Genomic DNA, 21,646 nt, shown 5'->3' on the forward strand with positions numbered 1-21,646 from the left:
CAAGGCCTGAGCAACTGGATCTCACTTACCTGCCAACCATGATTTCATCAACAGTAGACCTAAATGACCTCTAGATGTCTTGCCAGCCTAAATGGTTCTATGCATCCTCAACGTAAGCTTCAGGAGATGACACATAGTTTATGTTTAACAAGTTTTCATTGTTTCCTTTGGTAACTGACATGGTTATTCTTTATTTGGAAGGCAAAGCACTATCTCCTAAACTATTAAAAAATTATAATAATAAAAGTCAGAAACATTTCTAGGCATGCACACAAACAGTAACGGTCAAAGCATCTTCAAGATTTTTCTAAGACATTAAGCTCAGGCTAAGCATATATTATCTCAAGAGTGTATGTGCTTTTTCCCATCTCTTATCAAGTTGCTCTGCAAATCAAAGTACCTACTTGCTAGCCTGGATCAACAGAAAATTACTCTGAAAGGTTATAAACATGGCTTTTAATAGATCAAAAACAACAACTGGAAGAAATCTATAATCCTATCATACTCTCCAGTGCTGCTGTTTTGTTACACAAACAGAGAAGTCTTGGGGGGGGGAAGGGGGAGTTATAAAAATTAGTGCATTGTGTTCCTAAAAACATTTGAACTTTGGTTCAAAAACCTTTTGACTTATATACACTATACATTCCTGTTATCCAAGGCCTTACAGAAAAAAAAAAAAGCTTAAATTAACCTGAATCACAATGCATACATCTTATAAGTCTAAAGGATTAGCAATTATCTATGAGGAAAACAGCAGTTTTGCTGCCAAAAACAAAATTCTGCTTTTCTCCCCTCTGTCCCATTGTCAGAACACTGTAACTTAAAATGCTTCTACTTATTAATTTAGGCCAAAGAAAAAGATGTGCATAAGCTGTTTTAGTGACATTTTATTAAAGTAATTTTTCAGGTTTCACCCTCCCCCTCCACATATGTGCAAATTTCTTCTTCTGGCAGTAAGCCATAGACCAATTCTGAGGTGGAAAACAGTTGTAAGAAAAAAAAGTCAGAAATTACTTTATAAACGGACACATTTTATAATACATTACAATGTTCCCTTTAGTAGCCAAATGGTTCGTGAACATTACCCTTTATGTAGTATCACAAATGCACAAAATATGCTTTGCATATGATTGCGAAACCAGCAGCACTCTGGAGCCAAGCACATGGTTTAATATTATAATAATGAGTCTACTTCAACGTAGTGGATTTTAATAAGACTTTAATAATACTGGTATGAAGCCAAATTACATAATGTCCCAAAATATGAAACAAAGCTTTTACAGAGAAAATAAAAGCTCAATGAAGTATAACCACATTTAAAAAAAAAAAAAAAAAGGTAAAACAAAAAAACAACCCACCAACAACAATGTTATCTAAACAAAGCCATTAGGCATATTTAATTTTAAAAAATCAAATTAGAGAAAAGGAACTCAAATCTATTCCCAGATCTCAAGATAAAATTAAAAAGGACATTATTTTAGGCAACATTTATGAAAATGAAGGTACTACGCCAGCACTGGGAAACAAGCTAACACCGTAATTACCTCTTTTGGCACAGATGTGGATACGGCTTGAATATCTCCAATTTCTCTCAAAGGACAAAAAATGATTCAGTTACCTTACAGGTTAATTTTAAGATTGAACTATGTTGGATTGTCTAGAAACAACTTAGACCAATAAACTAATTTCCTTCTATACATGAAAACCAACTCCAAATAAGAGTCCCAAAGGTAAGAGACAAATGACTTACTCCCTCTAACCCTCACATTTCTAGAGTCTTGGGAAAAATAAGGAATTGAAAGGGCTCTGAAGCTTGCTCCAGCAAGGACCATTCTCAGAACAACTTCCTCTCTCACCTCTCCTCAAATATAACATTGTTAGATAACAATTAAAAGAAAAATCAATATTCCAATTGTTGGATAATGCATGTAGAAGATCACACATTCTTTAATCTGTATAGCCTTTTAAAATACTAGTGTTATGCTAGTTGGAAGATTAGTATTTGCATGGATAACATTTTTTGTTACCTATTAGAATCAATTATTTAGACCCACATACCCAATAGAGAGATCAACATATGTTAGCATATTCCAATGTACCCCTAGTTACAATAAGAACTACTGTTAAACTGAGTCTAAATGAATGCTGACAGCCTATCAGAGCATGTGGTGATGAATACAGCAAGAATCAGAACAGTTTTCTTTACATACATTATATTGTCTTAACTACATGTCTCTAGACTTTTAAAGCAGATTTGATAAAGCCATTAAAATTTTTTAAGTAGATTTAGATTCCACGTGACAAGATGAAGTAAGGGGAACATTTTATGCCTTACATTTCTTAGAAGTCTACTTTAGCTATAGAAATCATTAAAAAGTTGCAAGTAACTTCAAGATGAAAGGCATTAGCAGCTTTTTAGAAAAGGATAATCACAGTCTTCTGGAGATTTAATGAGACTTAATTCACAGAAGCTTTTGACTTGGTCTGCTGTTAATTGAATCAAAGTCGATGATGATCTTGTTACATTTTGGCTTGAATTCCCTAAAATAAAGAAAAATACAGATATTAGTTACTGAGTAGTTAAAACATTTTGCTTGCTTTAGCTCCAGCTAAATTTTTGAAAGAAAAAATCCTCCTTGGATTCACATAGTTTTCATCTCTGTGGGAGCCAATTACAGTGCAACAGACTGCGAGAAACCTGGACAAGAAAGACTAAGACAAAAAAGACACATGGAGTGGGTTAGCCTGTACATTCTTCAGCTATTGGAGTTCATAAATTACCCAGGAGTCAAAGGACTTCTAACAACTTAGCTGCAGGTGGTGGCATCATGTTACCAGGGCTGGGATTTTTGTTCATATATATTTATATTTCAAATACTTTACACATAAAGATGTATAGGTAAATGTGTATGTATGCATACATGTAAATATTTCCATATACTGTACACACATATATATATATATGCATGTGTGTATATAAAATATTTGAAATATATCTTGATGAATGTTTTGATCACTTTTTTTTCCCTCACCAAGTTTTCTAAGAACTTCGATACATTTGCCTCAGTATATTTTAATATTTTTTGTGCTAGGGGAATAGATCACGATACATATTGTACTGGGGTAAAAACAAACTAGTTAAGAGGGAATCATTTTAAAATTGTAACTTTAGAACTATAAAATTAATACAGACACAAAATGTTTCCTTTTATTATCATTAGAGCATCTGCTACAGCAATTAGTAAGTAAGGTATTTGGGGACTGAGCATATATTTTACAGTCTACCAGTAAACAAAGGATTATGCAAATAGTGTGGATTTAGTGCCTAATTAAGCTCTGCAATTCAGTTCAAGAGATTCATTAAGTACCACCTACATCCTTAATAATCAATACAAGAATGAAGAACAATCAACATAGAAAAGCTCATGCTGCTGACCACAGAATCTCTGAAGGACTACAACACGCTTTGTCCAGAATAGCAGTCCGAAATACAAGAAACACTTCTCACCCTGGAGAAGTTACAAGATTTGACTTGCAAGAGAATGATTTATGCTTCTTAGTCAAACAGTCTTAGTAGACACAAAATACACTGAAGGACTAAAACTGAATTTCAAGTACTGCTGTATTTTTTCATGGATGTTTCTTAGCCCAGTAGGTACCTTTCATCCTAAAATTTTATCTGTCAGAATTGTTATGTTTGCAAATTTTTCAAAGCCTTTGTATTAATATTGTAAAACTTTTTAGAGCTGCAAAGCCTCCCTGACTGCAGAATTACCCTCACCCACAGCATGCTATTGCTATGAAACTGGCTGTTAAACAGATCATAGAACGGTTTGGGTTGGGAGGGACCTTAAAGCCCATCTAAGTTCCAATCCCCTGCCATGGGCAGGGACACTTCCCACCAGACCAGGTTGCTCAAAGCCCCATCCAGCCTGGCCTTGAGCACCTCCAGGGATGGGGCATCCACAGCTTCTCTGGGCAACCTGTGCCAGTGCCTCACCAACCCCAGAGTTAAGAATTTCTTCCTTATACCTAAATCTAAAATCTCCCCTCTTTCAGTTTAAAGCCATTATCCCTTGTCCTATCACTACACTCCCTGAAAAAGAGTCCCTCCCCAGCTTTCCTGGGTCATGTTGAGCTTCTCATAAACAAACACACTCAAGACCTTCTCCTCAGGGCTGCTTTTCTCCATCCAGCCTGTGTTTGTGCTTGGGATTGCCCCCCAACCTAGATGCAGGACCTTGCACTTGGCTTTGTTGAACCTCATGAGGTTTGCACAGGCCCACCTCTCAGGCCTGCCCAGGTCCCTCTGGATGGCTTCCCTTCCCTCCAGTGTGTCAACAACACCATACAGCTTGGTGGTGTTGGCAAACTTGCTGAGGGTGCACTCAATCCCACTGTACATGTTACCAACAAAGATGTTAAACAGTGCCTGTCCCGACACCACTCATCACTGGTTTCCACCTGGACAGCATGCCGTTGACCACAACTCTTTGAGTGCGACCCTCCAGCCAACTCCTTATCCATGGAGTGGTCCATCCATCACAGAATCATCTAGGTTGTAAGAGACCTTCAAGATCACCGAGTCCAACCTCTGACCTAACACTAACAAATCTTCCACTGAACCGTATCGCTAAGCTCTACATCTAAACATCCTTTAAAGACCTCCAGGGATGGTGACTGAACCACTTCCCTGGGCAGCCTATCCCAATGCCTAACAACACTTTCAGTAAAAATGTTCTTCCTAAGATCCAACCTAAACCTCCCCTGTTCCCAACGAAGCCTACACCAGTCCAAGCCAAGAGCAGCCAGTTTCTTGAGGAGAATGCTGTGGGAAACAGTGTCAAAAGCCTTACTGAAGTCAAGGTAGACCACATCCACAGTCTTTCCCTCATCCACCGAGTGCGTCACTTTGTTATAGAAGGGGATCAGGTTCCTCAAGCAGGACCTGCCTTTCATAAACCCATGCTGGCTGGGCCTGATTGCCTGCTTGCCCTGCAAGTGCTGCGTGATGACACTCAAGATAATCTGCTCCATGAGCTTCCCTGGCACTGAGGTCAAACCCTCCTCCTATCACAGACACAATAACCTCTGTGCCTGTGTAACCACTTTGGGGGCTTTCTGATGAAGGCTCATACTTTTCTTCATCTTGTACTTCTCTCCGTTTTGCACATGCTTGGTCACTGTCTAACTGCTTCAGCAGTTTTGATCTTTTACAAGTGCAGCTAAGTTAGTTGTTTTAAGCTCTACTTTGGGCGCCATTCTTACAACAGCATTGTCTCACGATGGTTGGGTGACCTCTGTCAGCGCTGCCATCGGGGCACCTGGAGACCCTTATGATGTCACCCGATGGCCTCACAAAAGGTGGCTGGCCATAAATGCCCTGAGCGTGGCACCTGCCTCCAGTCCAGCTTGTGGGACTCGAGAGCTCAAGGATCTACGGCTGGAAGGAGAGAGAGAGGCCGAGGTGTTGCAAGAGGCACAAACGAAGCCATTCTTGTTGCACCCAAGCCATCAAAGCCCTTTGGTAATGTTCTCAAATCTATAGACATCTAAGTACCTCATAGTCTTGCCAAGTATAACCTATCATAAGCATATTTGCCATTCTAATAGCAATGTTTGCAATCCATATACAGAATGTTGACAGCTACATTACAATACTCTAGACAACTGGGTTGAACCTAGAAAGCTGATGTCTGGTTGCTGCTAGAATCTTTTCTTCCTGCTTCTATCTGCAGTAATTCTACCGGTGGCACTTGAGGCATTGAGGTCCTACCGGCAAACCGTGAGGCAAGGGAGGTGCTGAAGACCGCAGCCTGCTGTTAGCAGTGTGCCTGGCAGCAGGGCAGCCTCCCCCAGAGGACAAATATCTTCATGTCGCAGCGGTCACAGGCACCATGAGCCGGCGGCCATAGCAGGAAGAGCCAGAGGAGGTCCCTGGGGATGAGACATGCCCCATCTGCCTGGGCCAGTTGTCCAATGCTGCTCGCATCAACCCCTGCAGGCACACCTTCTGCCTGGAGTGCGTCCATCGCTGGGCTGCCGATAGAGACACCTGCCCGCTGTGCCGTGGGCCCATCATCGTGATTGTGCGCCTGGCCCGGCGACCTCGCAGACGCATGCAGCGCAACGCGCGGCTGGGACATCGGCAGCAGCAGCGGCAGAGGAGCCCCTCCAGCTACCGCTCCCGCAGCGTCTCGCCCAGGCGCAGGGAGCGCAGCCCCTCCACTGAATGACGCCTTGTCAGGAGCTTCTCCTGGCACGCGGGGCAGGCTGGGCGCAGACTGCCACCGTCCCCGCAGGACACCAACACCGGGGACGCGGCCTGGCTGCAAAGGGTCCGGCAGGAGCAGCCGGGGGCCGGGGACCAAGCGGGCCACCAGGCCGGCCCCCCCGCCTGAGCAGGCGGCTGGGCCTCACCTGGGGATGGGCTGGGGGTGGCAGCCACAGTTACCCCAGGAATAAATTATGACTGTTCCACCCTGCAAAACCTCTGCCTGCACTTATTCCTGCATCGGTCAGGGGGCAGGGGGGCTGAATGCAGCCCTCTCCTGCTGCTTGCACCACCAATTGGTTTGGGGATGTCTGCTCCTGATGGGGAGCGGCTGCGGGTGGCAGGTCCCCGAGTGAGACTTGGGGGTGAGAAGTTGTTTGGGGGATGAGAAGTCATCATGGGAATGGGAAAGCGTTGGGAGTGGGAGAAGCCACAAAGGTGACCTGGCCCGACTGGGAAAAAAGCTGACAGCAAAAGTCTCCTAAAAGCTGGCCAGAAGAGAAAGCCTGCCAGCTGCAGAAATGGGCCTGGCAACCTGGGGCATCCATGTCTTTCCGATTTAGAGATGAGGATATCATGTAGGACAGCGTCAAATGCCTTGCAAAAGTCCAGGTAGCTGTCAGTTGCTGTTCCCTTATCCACCAATGCTGTATCCCACCAAATTTGTCAGGCACAATCTGCCCTTACTGAAGCCCTGCTGGCTGTCAGCAATCACCTCCTTATTTTCCACGTGGCTTAGCATAGTTTCCAAGAGGGTCTCTTCCATGATTTTGCCAGGCACAGAGGTGAGACTGACTGGCCTGTAGTTCCCTGGGTCTCCCCTTTCAAAAATGAGAGTTATGTTTCCCCTTTTCCAGTCAGTGAGAACTTCACCAGACTGCCATGACTTCTCAAATATGATGGATAGTGGTGTAGCAACTTCATCCACCAGTTCCCTCAGGGACATCTCATCAGGTCCCATGGACTTGTGCACCTTCAGGTTCTTTAGGAGGTCTTGAACCTGATCTTCTCCTACAGTGGGCTGTTCTTCATTATTCCAGTCTCTGCCTTTGCCTTCTGTGACTTGGGTGGTGTGGCTAGAGCTCTTGCCAGTGAAGACTAAGGCAAAATAGTCATTGAATATCTCAGCCTTCTCCTGGGAGAAGGCCCTGCTTTGCTGGCCCTCCAACAAGGTATCAGGGTGGCTGAAGCCTCCGATGAGGACCAGAGCTTGTGAATACAAGGCTGCTCCTATCTGTGTATAGAAGGCCTCCTCCACTTGGTCTTCCTGGTCTGGTGGGCTGTAGCAGACCCCCACTATAATGTCACCTGTCCCTGCCCTCCCTTGAATCCTGACCCTGATTGTCTTTAGGTATCTCTGCTAGCATCTTTACAAATCCTAGTCTTCAAACATTTTTCAAATTTTCTTTACTTTAAGGAAAATATTCCACGGTTTACACTTTTATCACAGGAAAAGCTGATCAAAGAAGACTGGACAACTATAGACACGAATAATTATATAGGTTTGGCTGGTTTGATACCTGCCTAAATTTACTGCAATGTGAAGATAAGATTTCAATAAGTATCACATAATCCATACAAAATAAATCGGTCATTTCAGTCCGACTCATAGGATAATTCATGTTGTAAGGGAATTTGGAGGTCATCTTATCAAACCTCCTGTTCAAAGCAGGGTCAGTGATGACTCTGAGCACAATGTAACAAATGAACCATCACATTCACAATTTCACTGGCAGTCTCAAAAGAAAAGTCCAGGAATGAAAAGGAATACTCCAAGTGGACCATTTTCTCATACTAACATTATGAAACTGAGCTTCAACCATACTCTAGGGAAAAACAATGGTGCAACAGTCCATCAACCCAGTACCTTTTGGAGGCATACAGAGCATGGCTATCAGAGAAGAAAACGTTGCACAATGCAAAGAAAAAAACAATTGCCCTAAAGTTAGTCTCTTTCACGCACCATTTTCTTCCTTTCCAAAATAAAAATAAAGTTAATTGAAAGTTCTCTTGCCTGTATACAATACCAGCTAAATCAAACATCCGCCGTGCTGCTGTCATTTCAGTAGTGTCGTGATACTTGTCAGACATAAAAATGATTTCCTTTATGCCTAGAAATGTCATACAGAAAAAAAAAGGTTAGGATTACATTGAAAGAAAAAAAAAAAGTAATGACATACTAGAATTGGTGCACAAAATTAGAAAAGACAGCACTCATCCACATACTTTAGACCTCTCTGGTACATCTCTGCTTCCCCAAATATTACAGGTTGCACTTGAATAGAAGGGTAGGTAAGGAAAACAGTTCTCTTAAAAATGTTAGAAAATATTTTCTCCACTTTCACCTAAGTTTACCACAGAAAACCAGAACCAAAAAGTTGCCAGCAAACCCGTAATAGAAATGGACTAGAAAATAAGTATTTTTGCAAAAAGTTATGGAAAACTTGCCTTTTTACTTCTCTAATATGGATGAAATTCCTCACAAAGAACTTAACCCCAAATGTCTTTCCCCTTCCAAATGCATAGTTTTTTCTTTTGTTTTCCATTTTACAAATAACTTTCAATCCCAGGTTCAAATCCTTATAAACACATATTGTCTCAAATGGTTGAATGATCTATGCCTAAATTAACGATTTGTGCCCCACTTAGAGGAAAAGCGTAAAGGCTGACCCAAGAGAAGTCACAAATGTGTTCTGACTGTATTAGCAGATACCATAAATATCAATACACTGCTATTTTTCTGCTGACCTAGCTGCATAAGGAAAAGGATGAGTGACTGACTATACTGAGAACAAGCAGCAAATCTACTTTGAAAACCATTTGATTTTTATTCTGCAAATAAGAGAATTGTAGCATATAGAATATGATTGTCTTCTGCCTTCATCCCTCTTCAGTTCAAGCCTTACTGACCAAAATAAAGAAGTACTCATTTTGCTGCTTGTGCTTTCTTCCTAGATTCCAATGGCCATTAGTGGCAAGAGGAACTCCCCAGAATAGCAATCCATGCTAAGGCTGCAAAATATATGCTGCCTTAAGCAGAGATTTTTATGGAACCGAAGCCTATTGCAGATATGCCTAATCTGAAAAAGGCGACACATTTAGGCCAGCACACTTGCTACAGTGGCACAGATTTATAACAATTGTAATGAAAGACATAATTAAATAGGATCATGGAAGTCTTATGACATTTATGCGCAAAGATATTTTAAAATCTTCAAATATCTACTATGCATCACATTCAAATTAAAATTTCATGTATATACTCCCAACAGACCTTTTGTCATGCAGAAGTTTATTTCTTTCTGCCCTACTCTATTCAATGTGTCAGAGCACAGTAAAATTGACAGTAATTATATGCAAAGCCTGTGTTGTTCTCTGGCAGCTCCTGGTCTAAGAAGTTACAAACCTAAATTAGAAGCACGCATAGAATCACAGAAGATGCAATTAGCACTGGAAAAATTTGGCACCATTCAGATGCAAAAAAACCCCACAAGTAGCATCTTATGAAGTTGACAGTGCAATTAATTTAGATCTAACAGCAGCAATTTAACATCAAATACATCTGTGATAAGATACCAACGAGACGGCAGCTCTGCAACCCTGACAAATCAAGCTGGCACTACTCCTTACCTGCCTGGATGATGAGCTTTGCACATTCATTACATGGAAATAAGGCAACATACATGCTGCAGCCTTTCACATCAGCTGAGTTTTTGTTCATGATGGCATTCAATTCAGCATGGCATACTGATTAAAAAAAAAACAACACAACACAATTCATAATACTGTTCATTAAAATAAATCAGTCAAACTAAAATTAAAGTGTTACAATATAACTGCTTACATCCTTTCCAAGGCAAATAGCTTGCACAGCTTGTCATAAAGGGCAGAGGAAGAAATAAAAGGAGAAATACCAAGATCAATGAAGGTCAATTGTTCTGACCAGGCTGCCGATTAGTAATGATATCATTAAGCACATTAGCATTGCCATTTGCTAACACCTATAGCAGGCAACAAAGCCTTAGGCTGTGGGCCAAGTAGTTGCAACCACCCTAAGTGAAGCAATATCTCACAGCTTCATAACTCTCTAGAGTATCTAATTGCCAGTATAAAACAGCTCATTTATGTGTTTACATGCACAGATAGGAACATTCTTATGGTTATAGGAGCGCACTGTGTGCTCTTAAAGGCAGGAGAATCATGAAGTAAAACTGAGCAGCTCTGTCCTCTGGGTCCCAGAACTGCTCAGCGCTGCTGCATGATTCTCTCACCCCAAGAATACACAAGACACACTCAACCATAAAAACGTCCCAGCTTTAATATTAAAGCGAGTTTACTGCTCATTAAAAGGTGCCAGACTTCCCAAGCAAGAAAACAAAGTCCTCTATTTCTCCATGGATTTGAGATAGCCCAGGTAGTGACAGATAACCCTGCCTTATTCCACCATAACACAATAGCTCTTTCTGGACAGGTTGCAACTTAGGGTTCAGGTTTTTATGCTGTACACATCAGTACATTACCTAATGTGCCTCAAACAAAGGTGAAAAAAGCTCAGTTTGTCATCCACCGTGAACCTCTGAAAAAAACATTAGGAAAGAGGATGTCTGCTAGAACCTCCTGTTTACACCTAGGGATGACAGCAAGTTGCATAATTCATACACCTATCTACTAAGAAACTGTCTGGTACCCTGACTTAATTCATAAACAGGTGCTGAAGTGAAGCGTGGGTTTGAGCTCATCTAGAGACCTGCATTTGCAGACAACATTAAGCGTTTTTCTTCCTCTTTTTATTTTGAAAAACAGATTAAAAAGTCTTCCTCTCCCTTGCATATATGGGAAAATTAAAACAGGCAAAGGTAAGGGCCCAAGTTCACAGTAGAATTGCTACTATGTACTGACCTCATGTGTGAATGATCTCAGTGCACAAAGAATAACTGAGTGTTGCACTTTCAACATGCAAGAACTAGATGGAAATGTTTTCCGTATGTGCTAAGGGTCTATAAGGAATTTCCTATGTAGCAGCTAATGCACTAGAAATTTACAGCCTAACTTACAGCACACAAACTTTTCCTTGTAGGCAAGTCACAAAGGACCAAACACTTGCTCAAGAAAGCTGAGCATCAACTTCTACAAGCAGTCCCCAGAATTGCCATGATTATGCTGCCCACATACCTTCTCAAACAGTAAAGCCAGAAACTAACATAAAAAATGGGAAATGAACAACAAAAAAAAGAGGTTTCTATTACTATTGTTTCTATTACTACTGTAATCAGCTCACACAATTTTAAACATGTACCATTAAGTATGTAAGATATACAATTTTAAATGCAACTTAAAATACTTTTAACTCAAAATATATTACTGAGTTGCAGCAATCTTACCTTCACATGAAACAGCCACAGAATTATTTATCTGGGGCTACAGAAGATTGAGGGAAAAACAGAGCGCCATAATTTCAGCAGCTGGAACCAGGTTGTGTTGGCACGTCAGAACCATCACTTTTAAGTTTCTTTGAACAACATACTTACGTCCCAGGCACCAGTCTCGAAGGCCTCCAGAAAGAAGGATAAGGGAATGTTTTCAAAGGCTCACAGAAGTCAAAAAAAAAAAACTAATTCCTTCAGTAAATATTTTTCTTTCACTAAAACTCAGAAATCTTCAGCCATAAAACCAGACACATTTCATTATTAGTACTACAACAAGCTTCCTTACTGCACTGATGAGATAGAGCCTTTGAGAAACTGCAGAATTCTGCAAATTTTCAACAAATCTCCTAAACAAAATCAATTTCAGGCCAAAAATAACTTGTAAAAGATAATCAGCTGGAGTAAGGGAGGAAAAAAAAATGCCTCCTGATCATGCTAATACAATCTGAAGTCAAGTACAACGACAACTCTCTAGAGTTGTGGGACACGGACAGACAAATGATAACAAAGAAGAAGTAGAAACTAATTATTCGAAGACAAGAAGTAGCAGGGTCTCTAACAAAAGTGGCAGGATTTAGTTTCAAAAACAAAAGGAAGTGGGCTTTGCATGCACACTGTTGCTCAACTAAATATCCCTTACTGCACAAAATAGTAGGGGACTAAAGATTTACATTGATACAAAAAGTCATCCTTTTTTTTTCCAGTTTACTGGGCTATTAAATACAAAACAATCCTGTCTCAGTAGTTGGAACTTGGAAGATTATTATTCTGGGGTACTGTCATTTTATGTGTCTTTGTTTTATACATTTCCCTAGACATCTGCTACTGGCCCCTCTGGTACGAGGTGTTATGTTAGATGGGCCATAAGAAGGTACAGGCATCAGACAAATATTTTCAGGTTTTATGCCATTGCTCTTCATCTCTTCTTTCTCGTTTTCCCTCTCTCTGGCAGACAGGCATTGACTCTTGACCCATTTATAGATAAGAAATTTCTATGGGTAACCAACTATCTGACAGACCTGCGAAACTTCGTATAGAGCATTACTGAAGGGAACGGAAATCAAATCCAGGAGTCCAAAATCTCTAGGTATAATAAGTACCACATTTAGGGTTTACAAAGTTTTCTAGCCTGTTAAGAGCTCCAACTAGGATTAGTAACATACTGTTCTCTCTCAGACATTGAGAGGCTAACTTACAGTAACCTTTCACAGGTGCACAGCATTCAGAACTCTGAAAGCTGTTTATTTAAACAGACTGGTAGAACTAAGAGTTTTTACAATACCTGTGTCCCCCTGTGGGCCCCCAGTGTCAGTAGTGTTTTGGGTTATTTTTTCTTTATTATTCACATATAGTTAATGTTACACTAGATCTGCAACATTGGTTTCTAAGTTGGAAAAGTGACTTGAAAAGTATTCTCCAAAGACTTCATTAGCCAGAGAAATAACCACGCAACGAGAAGTTAGTGTGTCCTGTGACATTCCCACCACCTGCTGCAGTGTTCGTGAAAGGAAGTAAAAAAAGCAGAGGAATGACTGCTTCGTTACTGCTAGTATTAATTAATACTGTGTTTCTATCTTTTCTGATTGCATATTGCTTCGTGTTGCATATGTGAGATAGCACTCATCCTGAAACCCACCTGTAAATAGGCGACCCCTAATAACCCTACTAATGGTCACTTTTCAGTAATTAAACACTTACCATGAACATGTTCTGGCAGTGTCAGAACTACTCTTCCCACCTTCTAAGAGTGGTCTGATAAATTATTTTATAGGAACCATATGATTATTCAAAATGCTTATTAGTTTCATTAAAAGACTTACATGCCTGATGAAGACCTGAAGGGACCACCATAACATGTCACCTTTTTAAAAGAAATCAAAAAGAAGGCCTCCAGGGAGTGACCTGATGTGATTAATTACTAACAGAAACAGACTAGGAATTTGGAGAAGTCGTGTACTAAATATGGGGTTATGTTGTTCAAAGGGAATACAATTAAATGCATACAGATTGTCATGCAACAAGTTTTGACCTACTTATTATACTGCCACGTTAACTAATTTGAAAAATACTACAGGTTCTTGATACAGATATATGGTACTAGCAAGGTGTTCTGAAACATAAAGCTGGCACAGAAATAAATAAAAGGAGTTCTGTAATTTGGCCCACTTGTTCTCAGTCCTTTGGTAAAATCTGCACCTTTTCCCGTTCTTGCCCCTCATCCACTCAGTCTTTGTCCAAGCTCCACCTCTACTGTTACCCTCTACTCACTGGACCCGATACAGCAAGGACCACAGAAGAGACTGAGGTATTACTGAAAAGCATGGGGTCTAGAGTGCCATCCCTTGTGGACAGTGGTCAATGGATCAGGAATTTGGAGAATCATGACAAGTTTTTTTTTTTAACCCTTTGTGAAAGCATGGGGATGGGTGCAGGTGAGTACATTAGCAGAAGGCAGGACACTGATGTAGGGCTGATGCTGCTCTCAGCCCTTCTTCCTCTGTGTGTTGGAGGAAGGGCTGTTGCTGGGGTCAGGGCAGGAAGGCAAGGATAACATGATCAGATTTCATTGGAGTCAGCCTCTTCAGACTGCAGTCAGGAAAAGGGAACAGCCCCACCTCACTCATTTCTTCTGTGAAAAGGGCGAACGGGGCAGTGAGGCTGGGGCCTACTCAGCCCATCTACAAGCATGACATAAAATCTGCCAGGGCAGGCCAGGGAAGCCCCACTCAGAACCTCAGAAACACTAAGCCAATCCAACCCATTTTCCAGTTCCTCCCACACTGCTCCACGTCTGTTCAAATCTCAGGGCCGTCTCTTCAGGGAGAATTAGAACAAGAGAAATTTCTTTCAGCGTTTCCAAATTTCCAAGCTTTCTAGAGATTTGGTGTGTGACACCGAAGTCAGAAAGAAATCCATGCAGGACAAGAGAGAGAGTGGCTGTAGGTGGAGACTGTCTCCTACAGATCCTGCTTCCAGCTGAAGCTTCAGCTTTGCACTGCCAGTTGGAGAGTGAGCATCACACTTCTTCATAGTGCCTTATCAAGTTTTGTGCTGTCAAAATAACAGCTTCTACAGAAGTAACATTTGCCTGAATATCTTCAAGTATTCAGCTCTTTAAAAAATGACGAAAAGCTCATAATCCTAACACGACAAAATGTTGCTAACAGTTTGTTTCATTTTACACAGCAGGTACTTTTCAATTAGAGTATACTTTTTGCCACAGCACATATTTTATCATATCTGAACCTGTATAAATATTTGTAAGCATATTTACTGAATATTTTCTCTATTGCTTAGAGGTTTCTATATTTGCCAGTCATTTTAATTTAAAACTCTCTTAATTAGAGACTGGTTGTCAAATAGATGTTCTTAGATTACAGTGGAGACAGAGGGCATAACAGGAGCACAGCAACTAGCATTAGTGGGAAGACTTACGTTAATAGGAGAAAAACACAGTACTTTAAATGATCAGTGAGAGGAAACTGTGCATCATCAAATCCTTGCATTCGTCTAACAGTAATAGAGGGCACTTACTTTGACACTGAAAGCCAGAATTTTGTCTAATTATTAAGAAGGTTCTACACACTGTATTGAACACAAAGCTTTAGGAAGAGCTTTTAATAACATCTTAGTAAAGTAGGTATCCAAAACTAGGCTTCTATTTCTCTCGTGTGCACAGAAACATCCCCATTCCTGTCACTGACTGGCAGCCTGGAAAGAACCAGTTCCCACAAAGCAACAAAAGCCTGATTTTGTGCTGTGAAAGATGGCATTCTGCAAAACACTAACTACTTTCTGACATAACAAGGCCATACTACTTAACTGTTCAAATATATTCCGCAGCTCGAAAGAAAAGTTCTAATCAGTTTCAAAACTCTCACAAGGAATGTGAAATACTGGTACAGGTGATCCACATCAGGATTCCCGTATTGTACGAATGCAAACATCTGCATTCTCTAAGGTAAAGTGAGCACTACCTCCCACATTTTCATGCTTTCTTTCAGTAGCAACTCAGATTACACGTAGGTATGAGTAAATTCATTATTTTTTTTTCTTAAATCAAGCATAACCTGTTTCTTAACACTGAGCTGAACAGAAGCCATACTTCACGGTGCAGGTTAGATGTGTACAACGTACCGTATAGCGCAGCAGACACAGAAAACTAAGACACTAGGGAATTTCAAGCCAACAGGTTTCAAGATGCAGTAAAACTTAAGAGTGATAGGACTTGTTTTGCCTTAAAAAAATAAAAGTTTAAAAGATTACTGTTATCAGTAAGTGCACAGGGGAAAGGAGAAAGGAAGAAGCAGCATTGATGGCACGGAGTAAGAAAAGCTAAAAGAACAATGCTGGCATACACAAGAATGTATAAACTAAAGATAAATAAACCTAGCATGGAAACAGGAAGCTTTCTAGCCATGAAACAATGAAAATGATCAGAGCTGTGGGGTCAATGTACCCATCTGTTCTGCTGGAGCTCAATAAATTTATTATAGGATCATCTAACACACTTCTGCACAGATAGCCTCTGGGCCCAAACCCCTGCTGTGTCTGTGCTACTAAACACAGACAGGGCCAGGCACTGACCCTTGGCCCCGAGGCCAACTGGCACAGACTGGCTCCTGCTCCTCTTTCTCAGGGCTCCAGCAGCACTACCTAGCACTTGGCCCTGGGTTTCCTCGCGGCTCCACATCTCCAGAGTCCCATGGCAACACACACATATTTTGTATGTTCAAAGTGCATCAAGAAATGAGATGGCTTTTTTGCAGCCCACCAGTGGTATTTTCACAGCATGAAACAGAGTATGTGTTGCATATCCCCCAGTACGGCCTGAGGGAGGGAGGAAGGTTAAGCATACCATCTCAGCAGGCTTTGCATGATAGGCCCATACAGGATGAGAGTTTTCTTACAGCCTTTCTTCCACCCTGGCTTCTGGAGCAGCCTCTGAGTGAGCCATTTGCAGAGAAACACCCAGGCTTTGTTCTGCAGAAAGCCAGTCAGGGTGGTCCAAAACACCCTGTGAAAAAGTTACTTGGTGTTTATGCCTAAACTAATAGGGTACACAAAACCAGGAAGGAGGTCAGCACTTAGATCCAACCCCAGTCCTTTCCTGTAGCGGTGCAGATGCATAAAATAGCTCTAGAAGACATCTTCCAGGTTACTGTGGTGGTACATGCACAATTGTCATCAGCTTTACCCAATAAGTTACACTGCAGCTGTAGTGAATACAGTGCCAGCATTCCCATGATAAGCTAATGGAGCACACAGTAAGACTGTATCGTCTGCGAACAACCTAGTCAGGAAAAGTCAAGGATAAAAAGTTCAATTTACACAAACGCTGTGATGATTAGTAAAAGCAGAAAGGAAAACATGACAGTTTAATGAGATTTTAGCAGCGATTCTATGTGTCTCTTTGCATCTACCAGAATTTTTTAAAGCAGAAGATTTTTTTTTTATATATACTTGTCTGGTCTGTCAACTGTGCTATCAAGATTAATAAGAAACTGCTAGAGTTTAAATGATCTGTGAATTACAAAATAGGTCATTTATTCATCACAGCAGACATTTTACGTTACAAAGTTGTGATTTTTTTTAATGAGGTGAAGACTAAGATTCTTTGGGGGGAAGGGTGCTAGTTAGACCAATTCCTAGAAAGGAAATCAGCTCTCCAGGCTCTTAGATTGGTTAGTGCATTTTTTAAACATCACGTGTTACGAGGTTTTTACTTGCTAAAACATTCTACATCTTTTGGAGTCAGTGTTAACTAAAAAAAATTCTCAGGTTATCTCCTGCTAAAATTCCCCACAAATCCATACAATTTTTTAGTATAAGTTGATCAACTTTATATTAGAGTGCCCTGTTTCTGCATCTCTCCTGGAACGTGCTTACATCCCAAAGACCACCCACACTGATGTTAGCTCACAACTGAGACCTAACAGCAAGCATTACGACTCAACCAAAATCAATATTCTGTTTTCAGTACTTTGTATTTAATCAATGGGCTAATGCTTGTTTCCACACCCTATAAATAAAGAGCAGTCATACCACGCGGTACTGTTATGGGACCTTCATTGTATGTAAAACCACTGCTGCTGTACCTTAGAGCAGATGTTAAAATTTGGCAGGAGCTGGCCCTACTATCAGCAATGCATCTCTTATGCAAAATAATATGAAACTGGATCAAGTTTAAGAGTTAATCTTAAAGGTTTTATAGCAAATTGGTAAACTGAATAAGGACAAGTACCAGAGTTGTAAGAACTCAAATACAAAACTGATTGAGCTGAACCACTGCATATGATCTTTCACTTCAATGCTACAGGAAACTGGAACATGTAATGTCAGCGTTTAGAGAGAGCTTTGGATGAAACAGAGAATTTCAAAATTAGCACAAGTCTAATTTCTGTATCAGATCAATTTTTAGAAGTTATAAAAATAATAAAAAAGAAATTAGACAGAGATAAATACTGGAGGAGTCAGTATCTTTCCAAAAGCCAGATTCTGGTGCTCATTTCCCTGCAGCAATGCAGGAGGAAAGGGAGAGCTTCTCGGGGCTCTTGTTCAGCTTTGTGACTCTTCCCCCTTCCACTCCTGAGCCCAGGACAGACTATGATGCAGCACAGCACGAAGGAGCTCCTAATACCCATTTTTCCTGCTCCATTGGTCTCATCCCACAGAGGTTCAGCAGGAGATGGTGTGAAAGCAGAAAGATGAAGGGGGATGGAAGAGAATGCGCTCCCTCCTTCCTTATCAGTCCTAACCACAGCTCCTCCCCAACATAAGCTACCAAATGCTACAAGGCAGCTCCCAATACCATTTCCATGACCAAGGGGCAGTCCTCATGGAGTGAAACCTGAAGCAGTCCACTGAGTTATCTTCTCTGGTTCCTGCAAGTTTGTGGTCCAGAGGGGCAACTGTACAGCCTTGTGCCACTGATATTCACAGAGGACCCTTCAAAGCAGGCTTGCAGAAGGCCAAGCTAAGCCTGCCGTCAAGGCATAGACAGGATCTGAAACAGCACTCACCTATATTTACCATGAAACGGTCGTTGCTCTTCATTCATTCTCTCAATTTAGTAAATGTGAACCAAATCATAGGTTGAAATGAACAATGCAAGTCACTTTACCTGTAGCAGGGCAGATCTACTGCATACCACATAAGATAGAGGCATGGAATGACAGAATGTGATGATATACTTCAAGACAAACAAAATTCAACTCTTTCATAATATGCATTGCCTATGCCATGAACATCTGAACACTGGAATTTCCAACAGGCACTAGAGTTTACAATTTTAATACCGCTACTTTAGACGCAATTATTTGTTTTGCATATACATGCTCTCAGTAATTTCCGTGGAGACAAACACACTGAAACAGCAATCATTTGCATAAGCTGCGACTGTGTGCTGATGAGCTGCATTCTATTTACAAGTTTTCATTACATAATCCAAACCAGCTAACCATTCATGAATATATTTCATGAGGAATTCAGTCTTTCATGAAGACTTTTCATTTACTTTCACAGCTGTGATTTTTATCCTGACATATCACACGTGCACATTAACAAAGTTGGATGAGTGGAAGAAAAACTGACTGACGTTTTACCAAATGAACTTTCACATATACAGACATCAAAAGCTTGATTTGTCAACCACAAGATGCCTTACCATAAGGATATTTTGTGTCTAGTCTATGTGCTGCTGTTCTCGTCCAAGGTAGTACATCATCGCTGCAGCCATTTGGCATCCCATTGTATCCAATTCCAACAATCTTGTTTTCTGAATTTACAATGCAGGCACCAACCTAGATAAAATAAGACCTACATAGTATCAACAGCATGAAAAATAATGTATCAACAAGCACAATAAAATCTGAACCTGGAAAGCCAGTCCTACAAATGTAATTTAAGAGATACAAGCTTTACCCTGTATTAAGTCGCACTGTCTTGAGCAGGACAAGGCTACGAAAAGCAAGGCCACAATTGTACCTAACTGGCAGAGCTTTAAATTAAATCAGGGCAGATGCAAGCCCACTACCCTCTGGTTATGCAGTCCCCAAATAAGTCTGCCAGCACCATTCCTTGTCTGGCTATAAAGTGAAACAAGTTCAGGGAGCAGGACCAGCACAGAACTAACTCTACTAAGTGTAAGTTTTCTTGTAGTTTAGCTCCCCAAACTAGCAGCAGGAGCTGAAGAAAACGGATGGAAGATAAATTAAAATGTGGTAGTGATGACCTAGAGATAAGCTCACAAACCTCTGTGGCTTGTTTATGCAAAAAAGCACCAAAATACCAGACCATTTAACTGCCACCCTTTATGACTTTAATAAAAGTCTGCACAGAAGCCCTACTTTTAGGCTGATGAATTGCCCCATTTTTACATTTTCTGTCCATATTTTATATGTATTGAAACAGCAACAGCGTTAATTTTACTTCGTACAATGTGTTTATTAACCAGCACTTGGGTAACAGGAATTTAGTCCTAAATAAGTATGATTCAGAGAAGTGAGAGCCATAATGTACAGAAGCCAGCAAGTAACTGAGCAAGCTGTTAATATGCATTTTAATCCATTGCTTTGTTGGGATTTTCTTCCTGAAATTTGTCACACAAAAGAAGACTAACAGGATGACTGGGCCCTGCAGAACAGCATGTTTCAAGAGAGGTTATCTATCAACTCCAACTGATGTTCAAGTGCAAGAGAGGCACATGAAAGAAGTAAAGAATGGAGAGAGAGGCAATGAATTGGAGGGGCAAGGAGACCTGGAAGGAGAAACCAAACTAGATGACAACTCAAATCAATCCAAGAACAAACAATAGGGAATTTTTATACTCCTACAGGTGAGGAAAAGGAAACTGCTGAGATGCTATGTCTTAAAAAATTACAGTCTAAAACTTTTAGTTACATCCTCCTCTAACAGTAACTATATTTACTAGAAAAAGAAGAAAACGTCTATGTCATCTTAACTTTCAGATGAAGATTTACAAAACTTCAAGCTGCAAATGTACACACAGAATTATACACATGAGGTCAGACCCAATAAGAGAATTTCTGTAACAAAAAGTGCTGACCATGTTAAAAATTCAATAGCTATATACTGAAATAACTTTTAATAACAAAACCCTGAAAGTGCTACATGTGCATCTGATGTGATGTGCAACACAGATTAGGTTATGTTACTCTTATGCATTGCCTCCTTACCTGAGAACTTGGATCCTTGCTTCTTTGTGCTGACAAAAATGCTACGGCCATAAAATATTCAGGCCATTCCAAATAATCCTCTCGTTTTCTGCAGGATCCTTCATTGCCAAAACTACATTTTATGGGGAAAAAAAAAATCAGTAAACAACACATATGTACAGTTATTACAGATTGTATTCTTTAAATGTGCACAAGCTTAATTTAACCAGGATCAGACTGTGGCTAAGACCACCATGTACTCGCTAATATTTTAGCACTAAAATAGTCCGTGTTATGTGCTTTCCAAGAACTTATATATGCAACACTTCCATTCAGGGGAAAGGCACCCAAGTGAGGTTGCAAATTTCAGTTTAAGATAAGAAGGCTGAGCTATTCAGAGTACTGAGCTATTCAAAGACAGAGCAATTTATCCTTGATAGATAACGCCTTGTATATTCCTAAGATTCAGGTATATCATGTAGTGGCATTCTTTTCGCTCAAACAACATAATCTTTTTTTATGATGACTGCGCTAACTGCAAGCCTCTAATCTAAGCTATTTTGTACTTCTGCCTACGACAAGTGTTCATTAGATTTCTATTTGGAAGCTTCCTGTGCAGGCTTTCATTTCTGCCTGTACAATTACAGCTGTGAGTTTGCCTCTCAATGCAATGCTTACTGGCAACAATCTGACCTTGTAAACTATTCTGATAGGCCCCTGCTAAGTTACTCTTAAGATTATGCCCTTTATGAAAGCCTCCTAAAAGCTGA

At 40.6% G+C, this 21,646-nt stretch overlaps 1 protein-coding gene across 2 annotated transcripts in view; it reads right to left on the reverse strand.

Moving 5' to 3' along the window:
- Positions 1–1,199: 1,199 nt before the first annotated feature.
- DCTD (dCMP deaminase) overlaps positions 1,200–21,646 on the reverse strand; it is a 57,257-nt gene continuing 36,810 nt past the window's right edge. For both annotated transcript variants that reach the window (XM_035326052.1, XM_035326053.1), the window contains 5 exons: positions 20,898–21,009; positions 19,367–19,502; positions 9,905–10,021; positions 8,289–8,385; positions 1,200–2,541 (listed from right to left, as the gene is read on the reverse strand). In XM_035326052.1, the coding sequence (XP_035181943.1) occupies positions 2,463–2,541; positions 8,289–8,385; positions 9,905–10,021; positions 19,367–19,502; positions 20,898–21,009 (541 nt within the window). In that variant the 3' untranslated portion in view covers positions 1,200–2,462. The remainder of the gene's footprint in view (positions 2,542–8,288; positions 8,386–9,904; positions 10,022–19,366; positions 19,503–20,897; positions 21,010–21,646) is intronic.

The sequence above is a fragment of the Oxyura jamaicensis genome, chromosome 4 (assembly GCF_011077185.1).
Source record: "Oxyura jamaicensis isolate SHBP4307 breed ruddy duck chromosome 4, BPBGC_Ojam_1.0, whole genome shotgun sequence".
In the NCBI taxonomy this organism is placed as follows: domain Eukaryota; kingdom Metazoa; phylum Chordata; class Aves; order Anseriformes; family Anatidae; genus Oxyura; species Oxyura jamaicensis.